Source organism: Panthera uncia, chromosome D4, assembly GCF_023721935.1.
Source record: "Panthera uncia isolate 11264 chromosome D4, Puncia_PCG_1.0, whole genome shotgun sequence".
NCBI lineage: Eukaryota > Metazoa > Chordata > Mammalia > Carnivora > Felidae > Panthera > Panthera uncia.
This window is the reverse complement of record NC_064807.1, coordinates 60782921-60804217: the sequence shown is the minus strand read 5'-3', so window position 1 is coordinate 60804217 and position 21297 is coordinate 60782921. Positions and strand designations below refer to the sequence as shown.

Below are 21297 nucleotides of genomic sequence, written 5' to 3'. Positions count from 1 at the left end.
GTATTTTTATAGGGCAATGACATTTTATCAATTAAGGAGTTTCAATATGGAAGACACTAACTCCACTAACCCATGGAGTCTTCCAGCTGTGACTCCAAGGCTTTCTTGGGAAGCTTTATGTTCCCAATAATGAGAATTGTCTCCTTGGAGAAAAATAATATCAATTTATTAACAGAGTTGATTACATTATTACGTCCACTCCATTATTCCAGAAGATGGGATGCCGGGAATGTTAATGGCTACTGGGGGAAACCTAACTCGTAATACTCTGTTAATAAAAGGAAAATGGCTACTGTTTAGATTATTTCACTCCAAGGGGTTAGGTAACAACCATAACTGGTCCCTAATTAAGATTAAAGAGAAAGAAGGTAGAAGTCTCACTTTTGAAAGAGAAGGTTAAAAGTACTTCTGTGTCATCCAGAGATAATGAAAATATCTCCCTAGGAATCTTTCCCAACTCCAAGGGCTATGCCTTAATTAGATATCCTTCCTTCATGCTCCTGCTGCCTCCTGAGCGTACCTCTGGCAGAGCACTTGTTAAAACTGGTGGCTTAACTACCTCCCCATCCGATCTCTGAATACTCTGAAGACAGAAAGTGTCTCTTATTCATCCTCGTGGAGAACGCATTCCAGGGCCTGGACGATGCTGGCCACATCAGAAATGTGTGGGAATGAACTGGTTGCGGTGGGTCACATCCCTCCCAACACAGCACAACTGTGTAGACAGGACAGTGTTCTGAGTAGAGCCAAGGCACAGGACAAGGAAATGGGAAAGGCTTCACCCTGGGAATAAGATCCCTTGGGTGTGAACAACGGCAAAGAGGTTACCTCATCTGCGTCCCATCTAGCCTTAGATCTGAAAGTATCTTCTTTGAAGACTGGACACATAGACATCTTTTGGCACTTTTGGCCTCTGTTTTCTTTGATTCCATTCCAGAAGATAGTTCTGTATGCTCCTCTAAGTCTTTAAAGTTCATGCCCTTACAATGCTGCTCATCTCTTCCCATTTCTAAATGTTCATTTTTGTCTAAACGATTCCAAGTTTTAGGGGCCTGATGATGATGATGGTGAAGGCAGCTACCATTTTCTGAGTAGCTAACCAGGCACTAGGCTAGTGCTTTGCAGCATCACCTCATTTAATCCTTAAACAACCTTCTGAGGGAGGTATTATTAGAGAAAACCAAATACCATATCCAAAGTCATTTGGCTAGCTAAAAGAGCCAGCACTCTAATCCAGGTCTGCACGACTCCAAAATCCAAGCTCAACCACTACAACGCCCAGCCTCTCCCTCCTTCCTTGCTCAGCTGACCACTTATGCATCGTAAAATGCTGCCTCCAAGTTGTATCCACTACAAACCCCTTTATTATTAAGAATATGGGTGCATATTCCAAATTTTGATCTCCAAATCTGTCTCTATAGAGCTGGGAACATGAAGTCAAGTACGGTCATGTCTGGGAGCAGAGAAATAAATGACTCTACTTTCAAACTGTTCTTTTGTAGTTTAAATGTGTACTAATATATAAATATTTAAAAAAAAATCCAGGCCTCTTAAGAGGCAGAAGCTCTTAAAAATCCAGGCCTCTTCTGGCAGAAGCTGGAGCTTAAAACTAGAGGAGCCTGATGGAGTAGTTACTTAACTTTCACACAAATATTAGCTCCAATGAATGGAAGCTAGTGTTCAGATGGGGAGAATCTTCTCCTAATTATTAGGAAAAAGACTATGCTGGGAATGGCAACCTGCTAAAAACACACACCATGTAATCTGTCTCCCAGGTAAAACAAAGCCACCCAACATAGAAAACAACTCAATCTTGTGCAAAATGGATAGGATGGCCTAAGGGCTTTCCTGGGGGCAGAGGACACTGCAAGGAGGTATTCTTCCACTTGGGCAATTTGAGTAAGTTTAATATCAGCAGGAAAATACCTACTATGGCAATAAATGGATGGAAAGGAAACTGTGCACAGGCCAAACTCCAGCTCTTCTCCCCTGTAGAACAAAGGGAATAGACCTGACTAGAAAAATGGATTAATAAGATGCAGTGAGTGCATACTACAGAATGTCATGCATCAACTAAAAGAAACAAATTTATGGGAACAGATCTTAAAAACATTCTAAATGAAAAAAGCAAAAAAACAAAAAAGAAAAGAAAAGAAAAGAAAAGGAATGTTATCTAAAGCACAATTTTCAATCTATGTAAATTTAAAATATTTGCACACAGGAGCCCCTGGATGGCTCAGTCGATTGAGCATCTGGCTTCGGCTCAGGTCATGATCTCATGGTTTCTGAGTTCGAGCCCCACGTAGGGCTTGCTGCTGTCAGCAGATCCTCTGTCTCCCTCTCTCTGCCCCTCCCCCACGCACATACTTTCAAAAAAAAATAAAAACATTAAAAAAAATTTTAATAATAAAATAAAATAAACGTACACCAAACACCAACACCTGCTCTCAAGAATATGTGAGAGAACGCACGAGCACATTGTTATGATTAGGGGACAGAAGAAAAGAATAAATGAGATGAATGGTGACAAATGACAAGGGAATCAACACATAAGGAACACAAAATAGGGACTTTTCACAGACCAATGATTGTTAATGTGCCATGACTGGATACGTAACTCAGTCTCTGTACTGGAGTTCCCATCCCCAAAAGAAGGGGATTGGATTAAAAAGTGATAGTAGTGGAATTTATTTGCTTATTTTTAGTGTTTCTTTTTGAGAGAGAAAGACAGAGTGTGAACAGGGGTGGGGGAGGGACAGAGACAGGGAGACCTAGAATCCAAAGCAGGCTCCGTAACTCACGAACCGTGAGGTCATGACCTGAGCCAAAGTCTGACGCTTAACTGACTGAGCCACCCAGGCACCCCAATAATAATGGAATTTATTAATAAACATTTGCATTATTTAATTATAGCTTTGTGTACCCATGTTTGCATTATTTGCTTATATAGCTTTACAGTAAATAACAGAATATGAAATTAAGTGGAAGTTCTCTTAAGATAGTTGAGTACTTGAAAGCTTAGTTTTCTTAAATGTATTTGATGTTTAGTCATCCTACCCCCCTGACCACCCCTATAGCACATTTTGTTGGCTCCCTTACTTTGTTCTGCAAACCTGTTCCCGCAAGATAACGGGAGATAGGTGTCACAGCCAAATGAGCCATATTATAAATCTATAGGGTACAAATTGTTTGAATGTATTGAAGGGGAAAATACTGTTTGTTTTGTATAAGAAAATACATTCCTTAGTGTTAAATCTTAAGACTACTGTCTTCAAATACAGATGCACATTTCAAGAAAGTCGTGGACAAAGCTAAGAACATCCAGGGAATGGCGATCAAGATGACACAGCTGAAAGCACCTCGCACAAGAGATAGTTGGAGGGAGGCCTCTAGTGGAATTCTGCCAGGTTCCATCCTGTTCAATGAATTTCCACAAATCTCTAATCACCTAACTCTGTAATAGGCAATGTGTAAGGTGTTAGAACAGCACTGTCCAATGGAAATATAATACTAGCTACATGTGTAATTTAAAATTTTAAAAAGTAAAAGGAGATAAAATTAAACTATTTTAATAACATATTTTTATCAATATATTTAAAGCATTATCATTTGACATGTAATCAAAATATAAATTATTAGTAAGATATTTTACATTCTCTTTTTGGTATAAAGTCTTCTCGAGGGGTGCCTTGGGTGGCTCAGTTGGTTGAGTGTCCGACTCTTGATTTTGGCTTAGGTCAGGATCCCAGGGTCGTGGGATCAAGCCCTGTACCAGGTTCCACACTGAGAATAAAGCCTGCTTGGGATTCTCTCTCTCTGTCTCTGTCTCTGTCTCTCTCTCCCTCTGCCCTTCTCCCCCACTTGTGTTCTCTCTCCCTCTCTAAAAATAAAAAAATTAAGTTAAATAAATAAAATTTAAAAACAGCATTTCTATTTCAGTGTGAATAGTTAGAGCATATCTCAATTCAGTCTACCTATGTTTCAAGTGCTAAAGAGCCTCCTGTGGCTTGTGACTACTGTATTGGACAGCCCAGGGTTAGAGACACTAACTAAACTAACACACACACACACACACACACACACACACACACACACACACACACCACAGAGTCCACATGTCAAATGAAATACAACAAAATGAAAGCCATACCCTACAGCAAGTTTTCAACTTATTCCCCCAAGACCCTGAAGGGATGACTGACAATTATAGCTTTCTTCTTCTTTCTTGAAAGTAATTTGAAATAAAAAATGAGTAAGGTAACCTCAAGGCTGTTTTAATGTATAAAGAGAGTTCTAGCACCTTAACTACTAGTGTTAACAGATTACTTTGGACACACTCCCCAATTGACAAAGCACCCTGGTTCTCCACAGTGTGACCCAGAAACAGGAATAGTCAGCACAGGCTATACTTTAATAATCACTAGCAAAAAGAGAAGTCTCCTGTGTCATATAACTACAAACACTCAAATCTAAAATAAATCCCTTTTACAAATGAGTCTCTAGAAATGTCACTACAGAAAGACACTGAGAATCCACATTCATTCCCTTCTTGCTGGAAAGCTGGAAGTTGTGTTTTAAGAGTAAATGAATTTACATCAGTTCCTCTGAAAAGAAAGAGAAAGGGTTTTTTGAAGTGAACTTTCTAGATCCTACTCTAGAATTTGCAAATGGGGAAATAAGACTGTCCCCTTAGAATAACCCTATGAAATCAATACCCAGTAATCCAGATCAAAGATCTGCAAAGTTAACTGAAAGTGGTCTACATCAGCATCTTCCTCGGCAACATCTCCCAGGGAATGAAGCTATTTGACAAGCAGCCCTGCTGATTCACCTGCCTCCCTCCCTCAGCACCCACTCCCCTCACCGCCTGCAGAGAATGAATGGCTCTGAGGCCAGCAAGATGGAGAGTAACTGGCTAACGCTAGGGATATCTCCAAAGCATGGACACTGTCAGTTAGCAGTGGGCCCCATCCACCACAGAAGTAACATGGAAGGGAGGAAAGAGAGAATTGGCCGTGTCCATATAAATGCTGTCTGCTGGGGGATACCCAGCTTGGGAACTCAATCAAAACTCACATAAGGTTTCTACACTGGAAAACGGTACGTGAGGTTCATGACACTATGGTCATCCAACTGGTTCCCTGGACTTAATCTTGGTAAATGATCAGCAAACTTTTGATCACAATGCAGCTTGCCAGGATGATTTGCCTACAGGGCGAAAAAACGTGCTAATCAAAAACATGTGTTCAATTCACTTGGTTATTATCTTTTTCACTCTACGTGGATAACGTTCTTGGTTTCAGATAGTTTCTTGTGACTTTTAATTAACCACTGCCTCAGAGCTCAATCTACTCTGGGGATGCTAATAAGTGAATTTCTCATCCTGCAAGCCAAGGATCACAGCTTTCCTAGACAAGTGCTTGCTGGGTCCTTGGAGCAGCCCTCTGGCCTCACCAGGAATATTCCTCTGCTTCAAGATGTGTCTTCTGCAAACTGCAATGAATCTTTATATAAATTGGCCGTTTCAATCTTAAAGGAGGCAAGAATTATTAGCAATTTATCTATATGCATTCCCACCCTCCCCTTGCTGAGTCATTTCAATAGCCTTTCCAAGCTATGACACACCATCATAATATCCTCGATTCCATGACAGTCTTTTCCTTCCCTAAGAATTATGTATAACCTATTTTTCTTTTTCAATGAAAGTATATTAAATCTAAGATGAAAAAAAAGCTAAAATGAATTTTTCCCAGAATTTCTCAAGGTAGCTGGAGTACCACAAACCAAAACTGTGCATCACAATACTATAATGGGTAGGAAGGCTGATTTTTAACCCAGATGAATGTTAAATAGGTATTTGCTATACTCTTTTCTACTTAATTCTTAAGTCTGAAATAGTTCACTTATTTTAATGTGGCCTGTGAGTGACTTAATGCAGTGCTCTGCACCTAATAGGTCCTAAAACAATCATTTTCGCAAAAAATAAGATTGAGTGAATAAATACAGATTCTCAAAGAAATTCCCTTTAATATATATGACATAGGCTGAGATAAGCAACAGGGGTCCTTCATTCATAACTATATGACTAGAGCCTCTTATTTTTCCCTATTCTTCAGAATAAAGATGAGAGATCTCAGAGAGAGCGAGAACAAGGATATTAACAAGTCCTTTTGTTTTTTATGTGCTACACGACTAGAATGTTCCATATAATCTGGAGGTTTTGACTTGGGAAAATCAAGTTTGACATGAAAGTTTCTCTTTACTAAACTGCCTCAAAGTTAAAGATTTTAAAATCACAAAGTCCAGCAGGTACCCAGGGAGGACACGCACACCGGCCTCAAGAACCAGTACCTTGGGCTGCACTGTCAGGGTGGTATTCAGGCTCCTCTTCCGGGGGGCTCTGCAGGAAGTAGAGCTGCTCTGGCAGCATGTTGGCAATCTTCTCCTTCCCTAGGACGTGGGTGCTCAGAAGAGGGCTGACACTCCGTTTCACCTTCTCTCTCCTCTCATGGGCCATAATCTTCTTGGTCCGAGCCTTGATGTTCTCCCAGCACTTCTTCAGCTGTTTGAAATCCCGCAGTGACACACTTGGCTGAGAGTTGTATTCATGGGCAAGCGCCTGCCAGGTACGCTGCTTGAGGGCAATAGTTCGCGCGTCGCTTTTCTTACATTCCAGCACATATTTGTACTTTTCTACCAAAGCAAGCAGGATGCTCTTTTCCAATTCCGAAAAGTATTTGGCAGGTTTTATAATTTCGTTGTTTTGCATTTTCCACTATATTTCTCCTGGCTGCTAGCTATCCTGTAAAAGGAAGTTCAAAACAATAATTACTAACCCCAGCAATAAAAATGTCAGCAAATCACTTAATCTTAATCCCTGACTTGATTCCCTTGCCTGAAATACAGTACTCTCTTTCCCATTAGTATTGAATTATGATACTCTCAGGAAAACATTCAGAAGTTCACTAGGAGTGGGGTTTTACTTCAAAGAAGATTTTCAAGTAGGTCCTTTGTTGTAGTTCTTGGCCATTTTGTGAATATCTTGTATGTAACAGCAAAAAAAAAAAAAAAAAAGAAAGAAAGAAAAGAAAAAAGAAAAGCAAGCTTGACCATCTAGGCAGAACTCTTAATTTGTTAATTCATTTCTGCTCAATATCAGGAAACTGATCATTCCCCAAACTCATGTTAGGCAGCTTTTCAACTAAACAGCTTTCTCAAAGTTTTGTCACAGCTGAAAACAAGAAATGCCACCGAGTAACCAAATAGAATGGATAATATAAACATCGAGATTTCAGAATCATCAGGAAATCACCTGAAAAAGAACTGACATTTCCATCACTTCCATCTGTGACCTTGGATAGGGCCATGCTCCCAATAGGAACCTCCGTTTCTCTTCACCTTTAAAATGAGGGCTTGGAGTCTACGATCCCTAAGGTCTGAGGCCACTTTTAAGTATACAGTCCTATGTAAATAATTCACATAATTTCAGAGGTGAAAGGGCCAGTACCCTTTTTTTCTTTCCTTTTTTAAAAATTTTTTTTAATGGTTATTTATTTTTGAGGGAGAGAGACAGAGAGACAGAGAGTGAGTAAGCAGGGGAGGGGCAGAGAGAGAGGGAGACAGAGATCCAAAGCGTACTCTGTGCTGACAGCAGAGAGCCTGATGTGGGGTTCGAACTCACAAACCGTGAGCCGCCTGACCTGAGCCAAAGTCAGACACTTTTTTTTTTAGTTTTTTTAATTTTTTTTAAATGTTTTTATTTATTTTTGAAGGAGAAAGAGAGAGACACAGCATGAGTGGGGGAGGAGCAGAGAGAGAGGGAGACACAGAATCCTAAGCAGGCTCCAGGCTCTGAGCTGTCAGCACAGAGCCCAATGCGATGCGGGGCTCATATTCACAAACTGTGAGATCATGACCTGAGCCAAAGTCGGACGCTTAACCGACTGAGCCACCCAGGTGCCCCTTTTTAATTTTTTTTTAAGCTTTATTTATTTTTGAGAGAGAAAGAGAGAGACAGAGCATGACTGGGGGAGGAGCAGAGAGAGAGGGAGACAGAATCTGAAGCAAGCTCCAGGCTCTGAGCTGTCAGCACAGAGCCCGACATGGGGCTCAAACTCACGAACCGCGGGATTATGACCTCAGCTGAAGTTGGATGCCCAAATGACTGAGCCACCCAGGTGCCCCCAAAGTCAGACACTTAATTGACTAAGCCACTCAGGGTCCCTACCACTCTTTTCAAGTGAAGGAACTAAGGGCGAGTGAACTGGACTGCCCAAGATCACAAAGATGGTACCTTGGGAGGTCAAGAACCTGGACTGTCCTAATAATCTGGTATCCTTTTTTTTTTTTTTTGAACACACCAAACATCCATTTTATTATGCATATTCCTTTAAAGTCTTTGTTCCATATTATAATTAGTTACAATTATATATTATTTATAATTTTTGAAATATACATTTTCTCCATTATCTTTTAAGAATAAGTCTACATACCTTTTTATGTTTAGTTAAAAAATAGATATTTAACATACATAAATTTTGACAGCCATATACATAATGAAATAATTACAAGCTAATTAACATATCATCTCACATGGTTACCTTTTTTAAGATCTTATGTATTATATATTTATTTATTTTTAAGTGTTTATTTATTTTGAAGGAGAGAAGAGAGCAAGTGAGTGGGGGAGAGGGGAAAAGAGAGAGAAGGAGAGAGAGAATCACAACCAGTGCAGAGCATGACACAGGGCTTGATCTCACAACCCTGAGATCATGACCTGAGCCAAAGTCAGGAGTTGGATACTTAACTGAGCCACCCAGGTGCCCCAAGATTTTATTTTTGAAGTTAATCCCTACACCCAACATGGGGTTTGACATTAACAACCCTGACATCAAAAGTCACATGTTCTACAACTGAACCAGCCCGGGTGCCCCAAAATAGCTACCATTTTTGTGTGTATGCCAAGAGCCCCTGGAATCTACTCTCTCACCGTATCTCCAGTATTCAATACAGTATTAGTAACTTTTGTCATAGACTTATTCTTCCTACATAACTGCAACTTTGTACCCTTTGTCTATTATCTTCCCATTTCTCCCACCCCATCCTCAATCCCCGGTAAGGTGTGTTTAAATAGTCTGATATTGTTTGTGTCATTTCACAACTATCTCTTGGACTCTCACGTTGGATGATTCCAAATTTCTCAACAACCATGATTACCTTAGGTCATCTTACCATCCTCCCCATTACTGAGCCAGGATCTTTCAAACAAAAGGTGCTTAGTAAATGTCTTATTCCCCTGAACCTATGTGTGTTTTGTGACCCCACACTTTTTCCACTTAAGCTTCCTACAAACTTAATCTTTCAAATACATTATGGAAAGAATGTTCCTAAGTAACACTGAATACAGCAATTGAGCATTGCATATTTCCCTTTGTGGAAGGAGCCAAGACACCTCAGTCCTTTTATTTTCCAAGCCTCTGATTTTTTCAGAATAACAGGCAAGCATCAAGATTCTGATGATGTAGTCCATTTAAAACTGATCGACTCAAATCAAAAGAATTAGGAATCACTTGAAAAGAGTCCCACTAGCCAAAAAATGGAATATCTGAACATCAACAAGGACGATGGGTACACAAATATTCATTAAATTATTATATCTGTGTATGTTTAAAAAGTTCCACAATAAAAAGTTAGGGGGATGTGCCTGGGTAAGGTTAAGCATCTGACTCCTGGTTTCAGCTTAGGTCATGATCTCATGGTTCATGAGTTCAAGCCCCACATAGGGCCCTGCACTGACAGCATGGAGCCTACTTGGGATTCTCTCCCTCTCTCTCCCTCTCTCTTTCTCCCTCTCCTGCTCATGCTCTCTCTCTCTCTCTCCCTCTCAAAATAAACTTAAAAAAATTTTTTTAAACGTTTATTCATTTTTGAGAGACAGAGCACAAGCACGGGAGGGGCAGAGAGTAAGGGAAACACAGGATCTGAAGCAGGCTCCAGGCTCTAAGCTGTTAGCACAGAGCCCAACGTGGGGCTCAAACTCACAAACTGCAAGATCATGACCTGAGCCGAGGTTGAATGCTTAACCAACTGAGCCACCCAGGCACCCCTCTCAAAATAAACTTAAAAAAAATTTTTTTTTAAGTTAAGGAACAAAGGCAGTGACTTTTAAATACATGGTATACTAATTTAAAATCACATTATTACAAGCTAGCTATTCACATACTATGCCTGGGGAGAGGTTACTAATAGAGTTGTGAAGAGCTGAAATCTTAGACCTGAGGCTGGAGGAGATCCTGCCATATCAGAGAGCCTTAAGATTGAGGCCAAGGAGCTTGGGCTTTACATGAAAGCAATAGAACCTAATCAGGGTCTCTCACTATGCACCACCTCATCCCAAAAGGTAAGATTAGAATGAAGGACTAGTGTGACTGGCATCTCCACATACCAGATACCCTGCCTCACATTCACTGTGAGCATATCAGTATCACAGATCAAGAGATTCAGATACATGTCAAAGTGCTTTGACCCTCAGGTCTTGGACAAAGCTAAACAAGGAGAAATGTATCTTTGGGGATGTATCACTGAACCCTTAACTTCCCAGGCCTGTATTTTAATGATGTTGTTCAGGGTGCCTGGGTGGCTCAGTCAGTTAAGCATCCAGCTTCGGTTTGGGTCATGATCTTACAGTTGGTGAGTTCAAGTCCCACATTGGGCTCTGTGCTGACAGCTCAGAGCCTGGAGCCTGCTTCGGATTCTGTGTCTCCCACTCTGTCTGCCCCTCCCCCACTCACGTTCTGTCTCTCTCAGAAAATAAACATTAAAAAATTTTTTTTGAAAATCGTGTTGTTCTAATGTCCCTATAATAACCAGTCCCCTTCCTCCCCAAAGGTCCAAAACTTTTTGCCTACATCAATATTCCTATTCCCTATTAACCAACATTCCCTAAACGGAAATTTATTAATACACACCTGCTACAATATAACTCTTCTGTAGTATCTCTAACTGCCAAGATATCTATATCCAACTTTATGTAGTTTTTATTATAAAATTAATAGGTATACTGAATGTTCTTAAACTGCACAGCTCCTAGAGCAGACTCTGATTGCCCCCCATCCCAGCTTTTCTGCACCAGATGTCAATATGCCTACCTTCCGTCACACTCCCACTTTTTTTATTTTAATTTTTTTAATGTTTATTTATTTTTGAGAGAAAGAGAGAGAGACAGCATGAGCAGGGAGGGACAGAGAGATAGAGGGAGACACAGAATCCAAGGCAGGCTCCAGGCTCTAGCTGTCAGCACAGAGCCCGATACGGAGCTGGAACTCACAAATGGTGAAATCATGAACTGAGCCAAAACCGGACACTCAACCAACTGAGCCACTCAGGTGCCCCCACACTCCCACTCTTTTTAAGAATCATTGCTCTTGGGGCGCCTCGGTGGCTCTGTCGGTTGGGAGACCGACTTCAGGTCAGGTCATGATCTTGCGGTTCATGAGTTTGAGCCCCACGTCGGGCTCTGTGCTGACAGCTCAAGAGCCTGGAGCCTGCTTCAGATTCTGTGTCTCCCTCTCTCTCTGCCCCTCCCCTGCTCGTGCTCTGTCTCTCAAAAAATAAATAAATGTTAAAAAAAATTTAAAAAAAAGAATCATTGCTCTAAGGATTAAGAAGTCTGATTCACAAATGAAAAAAGAGATTGTTCCCTATTTTTTTCTAACATAGGTAATGCTATCTTACTTATATGTATCTATATTTTTTCTAAGAAAACATTTTTTAAAATAACTTTATTTCTTCAAGATAAATTCCTAAAAGAGGAATGGCTGCCACGAAAGATGAAAACACTTAAGACTTTTGTTACATTGGGGCACCTGGGTTGCTCAGTCCATTAAGCATCCGACTCTTGGTTTCCACTCAGGTCATGATCTCATGGTTTGTGAACCTGAGCCCTGAATCAGGCTCTGCGTTGGCAGCTGGCAGCACAGTGCCTGCTTGGGATCCTCTCTCTCCTTCTCTCTCTGCTCCTCCCCTGTTCGTGCTCTCTCTCAAAATAAATAAACTTAAAAAAAAAAAAAAAAAAAAAAAAGGACTTTTGTTACATCACCAGCTGTCCTCCAGCAATGGTGTACCAATTTACATTCCTACTAATAGCACATGAGCACTTCTGTTTCCCCACTCCATTTACTCTTGCTGTTAACATTTTTTTAATTCTATCCCAGCTGTGGAGGTGCAAAATGTCACTTCACTGTTTAATGAAATATGAATTCCTGCTCTTAGGCAAATAAGCCACACTCTAAACAAAGTCTCTGAGGTAGTTGGTGGAACTGAAACCCCATAGAATTAAGTTCAAGCAATTAAACGATTCCACCTTGCAATGTATGCAGTACCGCAAGGTACCACCAGGTGGTGGTGCGTTTGTGGGAAGTCTACTGATGTGTGTGACCACTTGAGTCTCTAATAACTACAATAACAGTGGCAGATAACCATTATTGAGTCCTTACTGTGGGTTAGACACTATACTAAGTGCTTAATACGCACTCTATCATTTAATCCTCCCAAAAATAGTCCCTGAGACTACCATTTGTTACACTACAGTATTTTCTGTTAAAAAAAAAAAAAAGACTTTATTAAAGTACCAGAAGAAATTATACAACTGCTCTCAAAAGCAAACTCAGAATTACCAACACCTGGGGACCATTAATAGCCTATTAACTAAACTGTTATTTAATCACTAGCTAAGTAAATCCAGAGTTACCAATTTACTTTGCTTAATTTTGTAGAACAGCAGGCCTCCGTGGGCCATGTGGTTGCATTCTGCAGGGCTGTAAAGGATTCTGGTATGAGATGGTGTACCCCAAAGGTCCCCTATGGATTCCCAATAGCTTCATGAAGGAGGCTGTTTATTCCCAGTAACCACTTCCATTTCCCAGATCAGAAAAGTGAGGCTTGGGAACTTGCCTGTGGCCACACAAAGAGTAAGTGGCAGAACCAGGATTCTGCACTCCACCCTGCTTAGCTCTCCTCTTCAGACCTAGTGACTGCTTGTGTCCCTGCTCGAATTACATGTCAATTAGCAATCTGTTAGCAGGGAAAGGTCCTAGGGTAAAGCTACTCAGGAGATGTTCCCGCCTCTGTCCATCTCCTTTTGGGGCCTCTTCCCCTCCCTCCCATCACCTCTACCTCTATGTCTCAGACCTAGGGCCTACAGCCACCCCGCCCCAGTGTACAGTTCTCTAACCAGAGCTCTGAAATAATTTCTGCTGTTGATCTGATGGGAACGTATAGTTTGAAACGTAACTGTAGAGATGATATGGAGCTTGCTTTTTTAAATTTTTTTAAATGTTTATTTTTGAGAAAGACAGGGACAGAGCGTAAGCAGAGGAGGGGAAGAGAGAGAGAGAGAGAGAGAGAGAGAGAGAGAGAACAAAGCAGGCTCCAGGCTCTGAGCTGTCAGCACAGAGCCCGATTGGGGCTCGAACTCGAGGATGATATGGAGCTTTAAAATTGTCTAAGCCCCAGGGGAACATTAATATTTAGCTTAAGCATCTGACAGTCCCAAGTAAACAAACTTCCCAAAGTAAGAAATCTCCAGGCAAAGCTTAATAGAAATGTCAAGGCTAGAAAATACATTCTAGCTTAAAACTACTCAGCAATGTCCATAATTAGTTACAGACGACAACATAACAAGCCTTCTCTGCTGCATCAGCTTTTATTAGAGAAAGATGGGCCTTCCCTGCCCCCCAACTCTGCTCAATATAGATCACCTTTTCTGTCTGCTGTTCTGGAGACAACAGTGCTACTGGTCCTGATGCGTGGTTGTGGTTCAACTAGCAGCCCAGTGACCCTCACAGAGTGGGCCTTCATTAAACATTTAATGAATGAGGGGCACCTCGGTGGCTCAGTTGGTTGAGCATCCAACTCTTGATCTGGCTTAGGTCATGATCTCATGGTTCATGGGTTTGAGCCCCACACTGGGCTCTGCGCTGACAATGCGGAGCCTGCTTGGGATCTTTCTCTCCCCCTCTCTCTGCCCCTTCCCCACTCAAGCTTGTGCTCTCTCTCTCCAAATAAATAAATAAACTTAAAAACCATTTAATGGATGAATACATTTTGATATAGGCATAAAACTGCCTATGATGCACAGAATGAGTATCATACATAATAGTCTGTACATCAAAAGCTGCATTCAAGTAAAAGTGGTCAAAAAAATAGCAAAATCCAAATGCAATGAAAGTTGCCCTTGGGCCAGGCAAAGACTCGTAGACAGGACTAAATAAGAGCATGAATCCAATACCAAAAAAACAAAAATTAAAAAAAAAAACAAAAAAAAACAGAGAATACAGCACAATTCTCCAAACACTACCATTGACTAAACCACCAGAAGATTATAATAAGTACATTTAATATCACTTTAAAACAAAAATCCATCTGTTATGGATTGAATGTTTGTAGCCCCCAAATTCATGTGGTGAAGCTCTAACTCCCACAGTGACTGTATTTAGAGATTGGGCCTTTAAGGAAGTAATTAAGGTTAAATAAGGTGATAAACGGGGGGCCCTGGTTCAAGGGGATTTAGTGTCCTTACAAGAGACATCAACATTCTCTTTCCCTTTGCCTTCGTCTCTCCCTCCTTCCCTGTCCCCTTTCTCCCTGTCTTCTCAGGGGCTCACAAAGAGGTCACGTGAGCACACAGAGCGATGGCAGCAGTCTACAAGCCTAGAGAAGAAGGTTCACTCAGAATGAAACTTACTTTGCTGGCACCTTAATCTTGGACTTCCCAGCCTCCAGAACTATGAGAAATACATTTCTGATATTTAAGCCACCTAGCCTGTGGTATTTTCATTATGACAGTCCAAACTAACACACCATCTAATGATATTTTAAGTCCACCAAGGGTCAATCTAAGTCCTAAAATTTGAGCCAAGAAGAGAGAAACTTGGCCAGATTTTAGTATTACCTTTCATGGAAAAGGGAGTTCTTTGAAGTCAGTACTCAGAATAGGAACCGTGGCTGAAGATCTGTGTAGAGCTGAGACCTGGGAGAGATGTCAGGACCTTTTAAACCTTAATGAGTTATTGCTCGTGAAGTGACATGAACCAAGACACTGAATGCAGAAAACCTGGGCTCAAATCCTGACTTGAGCACTCACTTAGCTGTGTGGCTCTGGCCAAGTCAATTAATCTCCAGTGTTTCACTGTAAAATGAGGCTAAATCCCTACTCTGTCTCACTCCCTCTGCACAGCTACCCTTCAATGGGTGTAAAGAAGAAACACAGACTAAAGCTGCAATAAATTTTAGTTTCTTCCACCCCTCCCACTCATATTAAGCTGCTTCCAAAAATAGAATAGTGGTCTATATACAAGATATACTCGAATACTTATTGGCTCTTTTATTGCACAGACACACAATTCAACAAATGTAATGAATTCCTGCCAAAGGCTATGTACTGTCCTAGAGCATGCAGGAGACACAAAAACAAGCTGAAGCCTACAGCCTGGAAAGAACGCTGGCATGCCTAAACTGATAACAGACAAGCACAATGACACAGACACCACAGAAGAGGACAAAGCACCTTGGGCAGTCAGAGAAGGGAAGAGGTTAATTTGCATTCTTCATGAACAAGAGGACTTTGGAGCTAGATCTTTAAGAATGTAGAGGATATGAACACAGAGAGTTGAAGGAGATCATTCAGATAAATAATTGATAAGGGCCTAGACTCTGAGTGGTGACCATGTTAATGGGAAGGAGAAGGTGCACACCAGAGACTGTTTCAAAGTGAGAAATTACCAGGGTATGTGTGTGTGTCTGCATGAAGGTAGGGGATCAACAGGAAGCAGAAGCAACGAGGGTACAGGAACCCCCACTCTGTGCGGGCACCAGAAAGAGAGGTATTGTTTAGGATCAAGGAGGTCATACATATTTCAATGAAGACCTAACATAGTACAGCTTATTGTGTGGGGCAGGCTGGTGACAGTGATAAGCACAATGACAGAGATGTGCCTAGGGACCCTACTCCAGGACTGGGGGGGATCTAGATTAAGAACCTTAATTCCTACTAGAATAGACTGGAATTAGAGTTAGCATTGGAGCAAAGGAGGGCCACGACTTGGGAGACACTGAAGGAATGCATACAGATGTGTGGGTGAGTGGAGGGGAGGCAGATGTGGCACCCATTCCCTTAAGAGAGGCTTGGCAACACGTTATGCGTGATTATTTGGCTCTGAAGAAGACGGATGACAGGCTATTTCCTAACCTGGTCTGTTGCCTCGGTGTCTTCACTCAGCATCCCCACGACACTGATCCTGACATGTTAAAACTAAGACCAATCCTCTCATTTTACAGATGAGGAAACTGGGGCTCATAGCAAAATAGGGGGCTTCCTGGGATTCTAGCAACAGAGGAGACTAGAAGCGAAGCTTCCTCATTTGTTTTCAACCCCTCCCCCCCACATCTCCTCTTTGGGACCCTCTCATGGTCAAGATGTCCTTTTGTGAGGTGCCCTCAAGCCTTCCCTGCTATCCATCCTATCCGGGAACTTGAAGGAAACTGCTCTCAACTCTGACATTAAATTTGTGACAATTAGGACAAGTCCACTTTCCTCCTTGTCAATTCCTCATCTCGAAATTATGAAGCTAAAGTGGGTGTTCTCTAAAGCCCCATCCAGTCCTGGCAGTCTGTAGTAACTCTGAGGCTATGATGGGTTTTCTGCAACCTAATTTCCACAGTTCTCTGCCAAATACGCATCAATGGTATCTTCTGGTTATTTATGAAGCTGGTGGTGCTACTGGCCAATGAAAGAGAACACTGAAACAACAGAGTAAAGCGATTTCAGCACTTTATGAACACGGGCCAGTGAAGGCCCATACACAGGTTTAACCTAGATGTTAAGTAGTTCCAGGTGAAACAGGTGATTGGACCTCGTCACTACAGTAGCCCCAGCAACTAGAATGTAGCTGGCGCACAGAAGGCGCCAAATATTGATAAATATTGGTAAATATTTGTGGGATATATGTTGAAACTAACCTGCTCGCCATTTGCATTTTTTTTACTAATTATATCTAATTGTTCTACTACCTAAAATTTGTCCTTTTATAGAGAATTTATAATAGAAATTACTTCTTTGCTTCTCCCTGTAAATGTTATTGTACTGTATGCCAAATTTCTAAGAGGTGCACTATGACGGTGATGGCTTCATGATTTCATTCTATCCAGAGGTAGGAGTGATCAGACCTTACGGTGCCTGTGCCCACCTCCCCGTATACCTGCTCTCACAAGTCCAGACCTGACCACCCCAGATGGCCACTCACCTGGGCCCTCTCCACCTCCTTCCTTCAGAGGGCTTTACGGTCTTATACGTTGCCATGAACTTGCTTCCTCTAATGCTCCCCCTCGTCTTCCCCTTCACCACCCACCCCAGGCAGCCATGTAACTTGGAAGTGTTTATTTTTACCATCTGTGTCTGAGTGTGACTGTGACCAGAACCAGCCTCGTGTTTAAGGCATGAACTTACACCTCCTGTCTTTCCACCCTCACACTTTCCTCTACAGACCAGATGAAGGTTCCTAAAAGTCCCTACCCGTACCTTCCCTCCCTCACAGCTCCAACCTAAACCGTCTCCCCACCCCAACCCCAAGCTCCCTGAAATTCCCCACGAATCATTTTTAAAGTATCGTCTACACAAAGCGCTTTTATAATACAGTAAGTTCCCATTCCAGCCCATTTCTTGCCTGTGGGTACTCGCTCCTCTCCCCCCACTACTTCAAAACAACCAGGGGCTCTCAGATCTCTGGGACAGGGATCCCAAGTATTTACCCCTCTGCAGCACTCAGAATTACTCGGTACTATGATCTATCCATGTTCTCAAGGGTCACCAATATCTGAGGGTGAACTCTTGAGGCTTGGAACTACGTTTTATTTGTATTTTTAGCATACCGCAGATTCTCAGTGTTTGTTCAAAAGAAAGTAAGGGTGTCAGGGAGATCATCTCTCCCCAGCTCCATTCTCTCCCCTCAGCACCACACATGTCTCCACTTGTCCACCAGCTACCTCTGTCTAGCTGTCCATTGTGGGCACCTCAGAAATCTCCAATTCTCCGTGCACAAAAAGCAATGAACTATTCCCCTACTCCTAAACCTCCTGATCGCCGATGATTTCAGCCACATTAACTTGGGTCAAAGCAGAAAACTCAGCATGTTCTTCCATCACAGGTAACCAATCACTAAGACCTAGTGTACATTTTACCTTAATGTTTATTATCTCCTCTCTCATCCTTATTGCCTTATATTCTTGAGGTCAGGCCCCAGTTCTCAAAATCATCTCCCACCTTCCAGCCCCTCTTCCACACAGCTGCCAGAGGGCTCTTCCTAAAACTCAGTGATCATGCCATAACTCCTGCGCGTAAACCTCTTACATCTCCCTCACTCCTCAGTGATCAAGTCCAAACTCCACATATAGCATTCGAGGCCTTTTCAGATCTGGCCCCGATTACAGTACCCCCTCCACCCCACCCCTCTTTCCCTATATTTTTCAACCCAGCAGACCAAACTCACCTTCATGCCCTTGAATATGCTGTATTCTCATGACTCTGTACATGGGGCTTCCTCTGGCTGGAATCCAAGGTCCACCAAGAGTTCATTTTCTTTCTTCCCTTTTCTTTTTTAAAGATTTTACTTTTAAGTAATCTCTACACCCAACATGGAGTTCGAACCCACAACCCTGAGATCAAGAGTCAGATGCTCTACCAACTGAGCCAGCAGGTGCCCCACCAAGGGCTAATTTTCATCCCTCAAGATCCAACTCTCATGGCATTTTTATGACATCTTCTTCAACTAAAGTCCAGGCTGTCATGTTAATTTACAATAGTTTCCTTCTAAAAGGAGTTTGAGGTGGCTGACAAACCATGCACACACTGCAAATATGTATGTGTATATATTTATATATTTGTGTGTGTGTGTGTATTTTTTTTTAAGGGAAAGAATATCAGGGCAAAGATAAGGCAAGGGTTAAAAAAAACCCAGAAGCTAGGGAGTGGTGTAGCATTCAAAACTTCTATCATAATGTCTCATACTCCCCTTGTTAGAGATAATTTGACCCTGAGTTTTCTATCCAAAATGAATTAGTTACTCCTCTGTGAGCTCACTGCCAGTTGTATATGACTATACTGTAGCACTTCCCATATTTTTTTGTAATTTGCTCTTTGTGTCCATCTCCCTCACTGGACTGAGAAATTCATAAGGGAATACATAATTTCTGACTCATCTCTGTATCCCCAGCAGGAAGCATATGACTCAGCAGACAACTGGTACTCAGCAGACATTTGTTGAATGAATGTCACCGTGGACAGGGAAGAGGGTACTAGTGTTGGGTGAGCTCCCTACCAGGCATTTGAAAAAACATTGTTTTATCCTCATAAAAAAAAAAAATTACATGGCTGAGAAATGGCAGAGCCAGGATTTGAACCCCAAACTATCTCTCCAAAGCAACTGCTCTTTCCATTAGCACACTGCTCCCTACCTTCACCATCACTATCTACTCAAATATCCACTCCTTCAAGGTCTGGTTTAAAAAAAAACCCTCCTCCAAGAAGTCTTTCCTACTCATTCAGGTCCAGCCCAGACCTTCCACAACACTCAAGTAAGAAACAGCCACAATTCAGGAGAGGAAAGGGCGCCTTCTCAGTAGGGGTAGGTGAGAACTGAGCAGGCTGCATAGGTATTCTGCAGATGGTGTTGTGAGGTCCTGAGCTCCCCCTGCCAGTCCCTTTCCCTGGGGTACAGTCACTAGGCCTTCGTGCCTTTCTCTCCAGTCTTCAGGGTCCAAAACCTTCAAGTTCTCCCCATTTCAAACTGAACCCCAAGTGAACTGTGTTCAAAACACACTCCTTCATTACATCGGTCAGACCTTTGTATTTTAAGTGTCTTATCAACCTTTAGCGTCTGTGAGTACCCCAATCTCTTGAAACACATGAAAATAATTTCAGGAATCACAAGAAGGGACAATGACATTTTAGGAAGCCCAATCATCTGGCTCTCAACCCATCTGAATATTTTTGGGGTGGCCTGGGTGTAAGAAAAGACAACCTGCGATCTCATCCCAGCATCCCTTTCCCCTCCCTGGGAGCAGGATGCCTGGTCTCTAAGGGCAGGATGGAATCCTGGTCCAGAATGCTTCTGGGGTAGTGAACTCTGGTCCCTCCCTCAACATCTTCCAGAGCTTCAGAATTCTTCTCTCTCCCCCTCCCCAGTCCACCCCTTTCTCTCCCTGGTCCCAAACTCCCATAACAGCCCTCAACCTTAACTTAGGAACTATGGTTTTGAATTCATATTCAACAATTCCCTTGGTAACACAAACTCTCATCTGACATGCTGAAATCCACATCACTGGCTCTTGTATTTTTCCACCTGGTTTTAAATGTGTGACAAATAGAGCTCTGCATCCAACCCCTCTCCTGTACTGCAGGAACGTTTGTAATCTTAAGTGTTACCACATCTAAGAAACAACCAATCTCTCCGATCAGAAGAGGTAGGCTAAATAAATTCTTCATGGTTTCCTACTCCTAAATAAAGATTATTCGTGCAATTTACAGTAGCTACCTCATAGCGCTGGTGTGATGATTTAGATAACTCATACCAACTGTTTAGTACCTGGGGCCTGGTACACAAAAAGTGCTCAAAATTTGGCTATGATCATTTATGTACACTATCTCTCACAATAGTACCAGGGGGTGGGTATTATATCACGCATTCCCCAAACCCCAGCACCCCCTCCTCCTTACCCCATTAACAGTAGCAGCAGCCCAGGCTCGGAGTAAAGAAGCTTTCCCAAGGTCAGGCGGGCACCGATATGATGATGCTCGGCCCTCGGCCTCTGACTGAGGGACCCCTCCCATTATACCCTCGGACGGGGCACCGGGGGGCCTTAAAGGAGACAAGTATGGAAAAGCGCTGAGCACAGTGCCTGGCAAAGAGCAGGGACCCTGGGATGCGAAGACCGCGGCACTGCGGTCTCCTGGACTCCTCCCTAGCTGCTCCCCCGGCCCGGGGGAACCAGAGTCCTCCCACCCCCACCCCGGGTGCGCCGCCGAATCACCCCGAGGTCCGCGCCCTGGGGCTTTGTACGCCGCAGGCCGGCCCCACTCACCGAGTCCCAATCGCGGCGCGCGGAAGCGGCCGCCTGGCCTGCGGGGCTGGGGTCGCGGTGGCTCGGCCCGGAAACCCGCCATGCCGGCCCGCGGCCCCCGCACGCCGGGCCCGCGCCCCCGCCCCCGCCCCGCTGCGGCCCGCCCGGCGGGGGAGCCTCCTACCT

General features: G+C 42.7%; 1 protein-coding gene across 1 annotated transcript in view; it reads right to left on the bottom strand.

The window, feature by feature from the left end:
• TMEFF1 (transmembrane protein with EGF like and two follistatin like domains 1) overlaps window positions 1-21248 on the bottom strand; it is a 122570-nt gene extending 101322 nt beyond the window's left edge. Inside the window, exons 1-2 of the mRNA XM_049635345.1 lie at window positions 21133-21248; window positions 6352-6802 (exon numbers count right to left, since the gene is read on the bottom strand). Coding sequence (XP_049491302.1) covers window positions 6352-6769 — 418 coding nt within the window. The 5' untranslated portion in view covers window positions 6770-6802; window positions 21133-21248. The remainder of the gene's footprint in view (window positions 1-6351; window positions 6803-21132) is intronic.
• Between the last annotated feature and the right edge of the window lie 49 nt (window positions 21249-21297).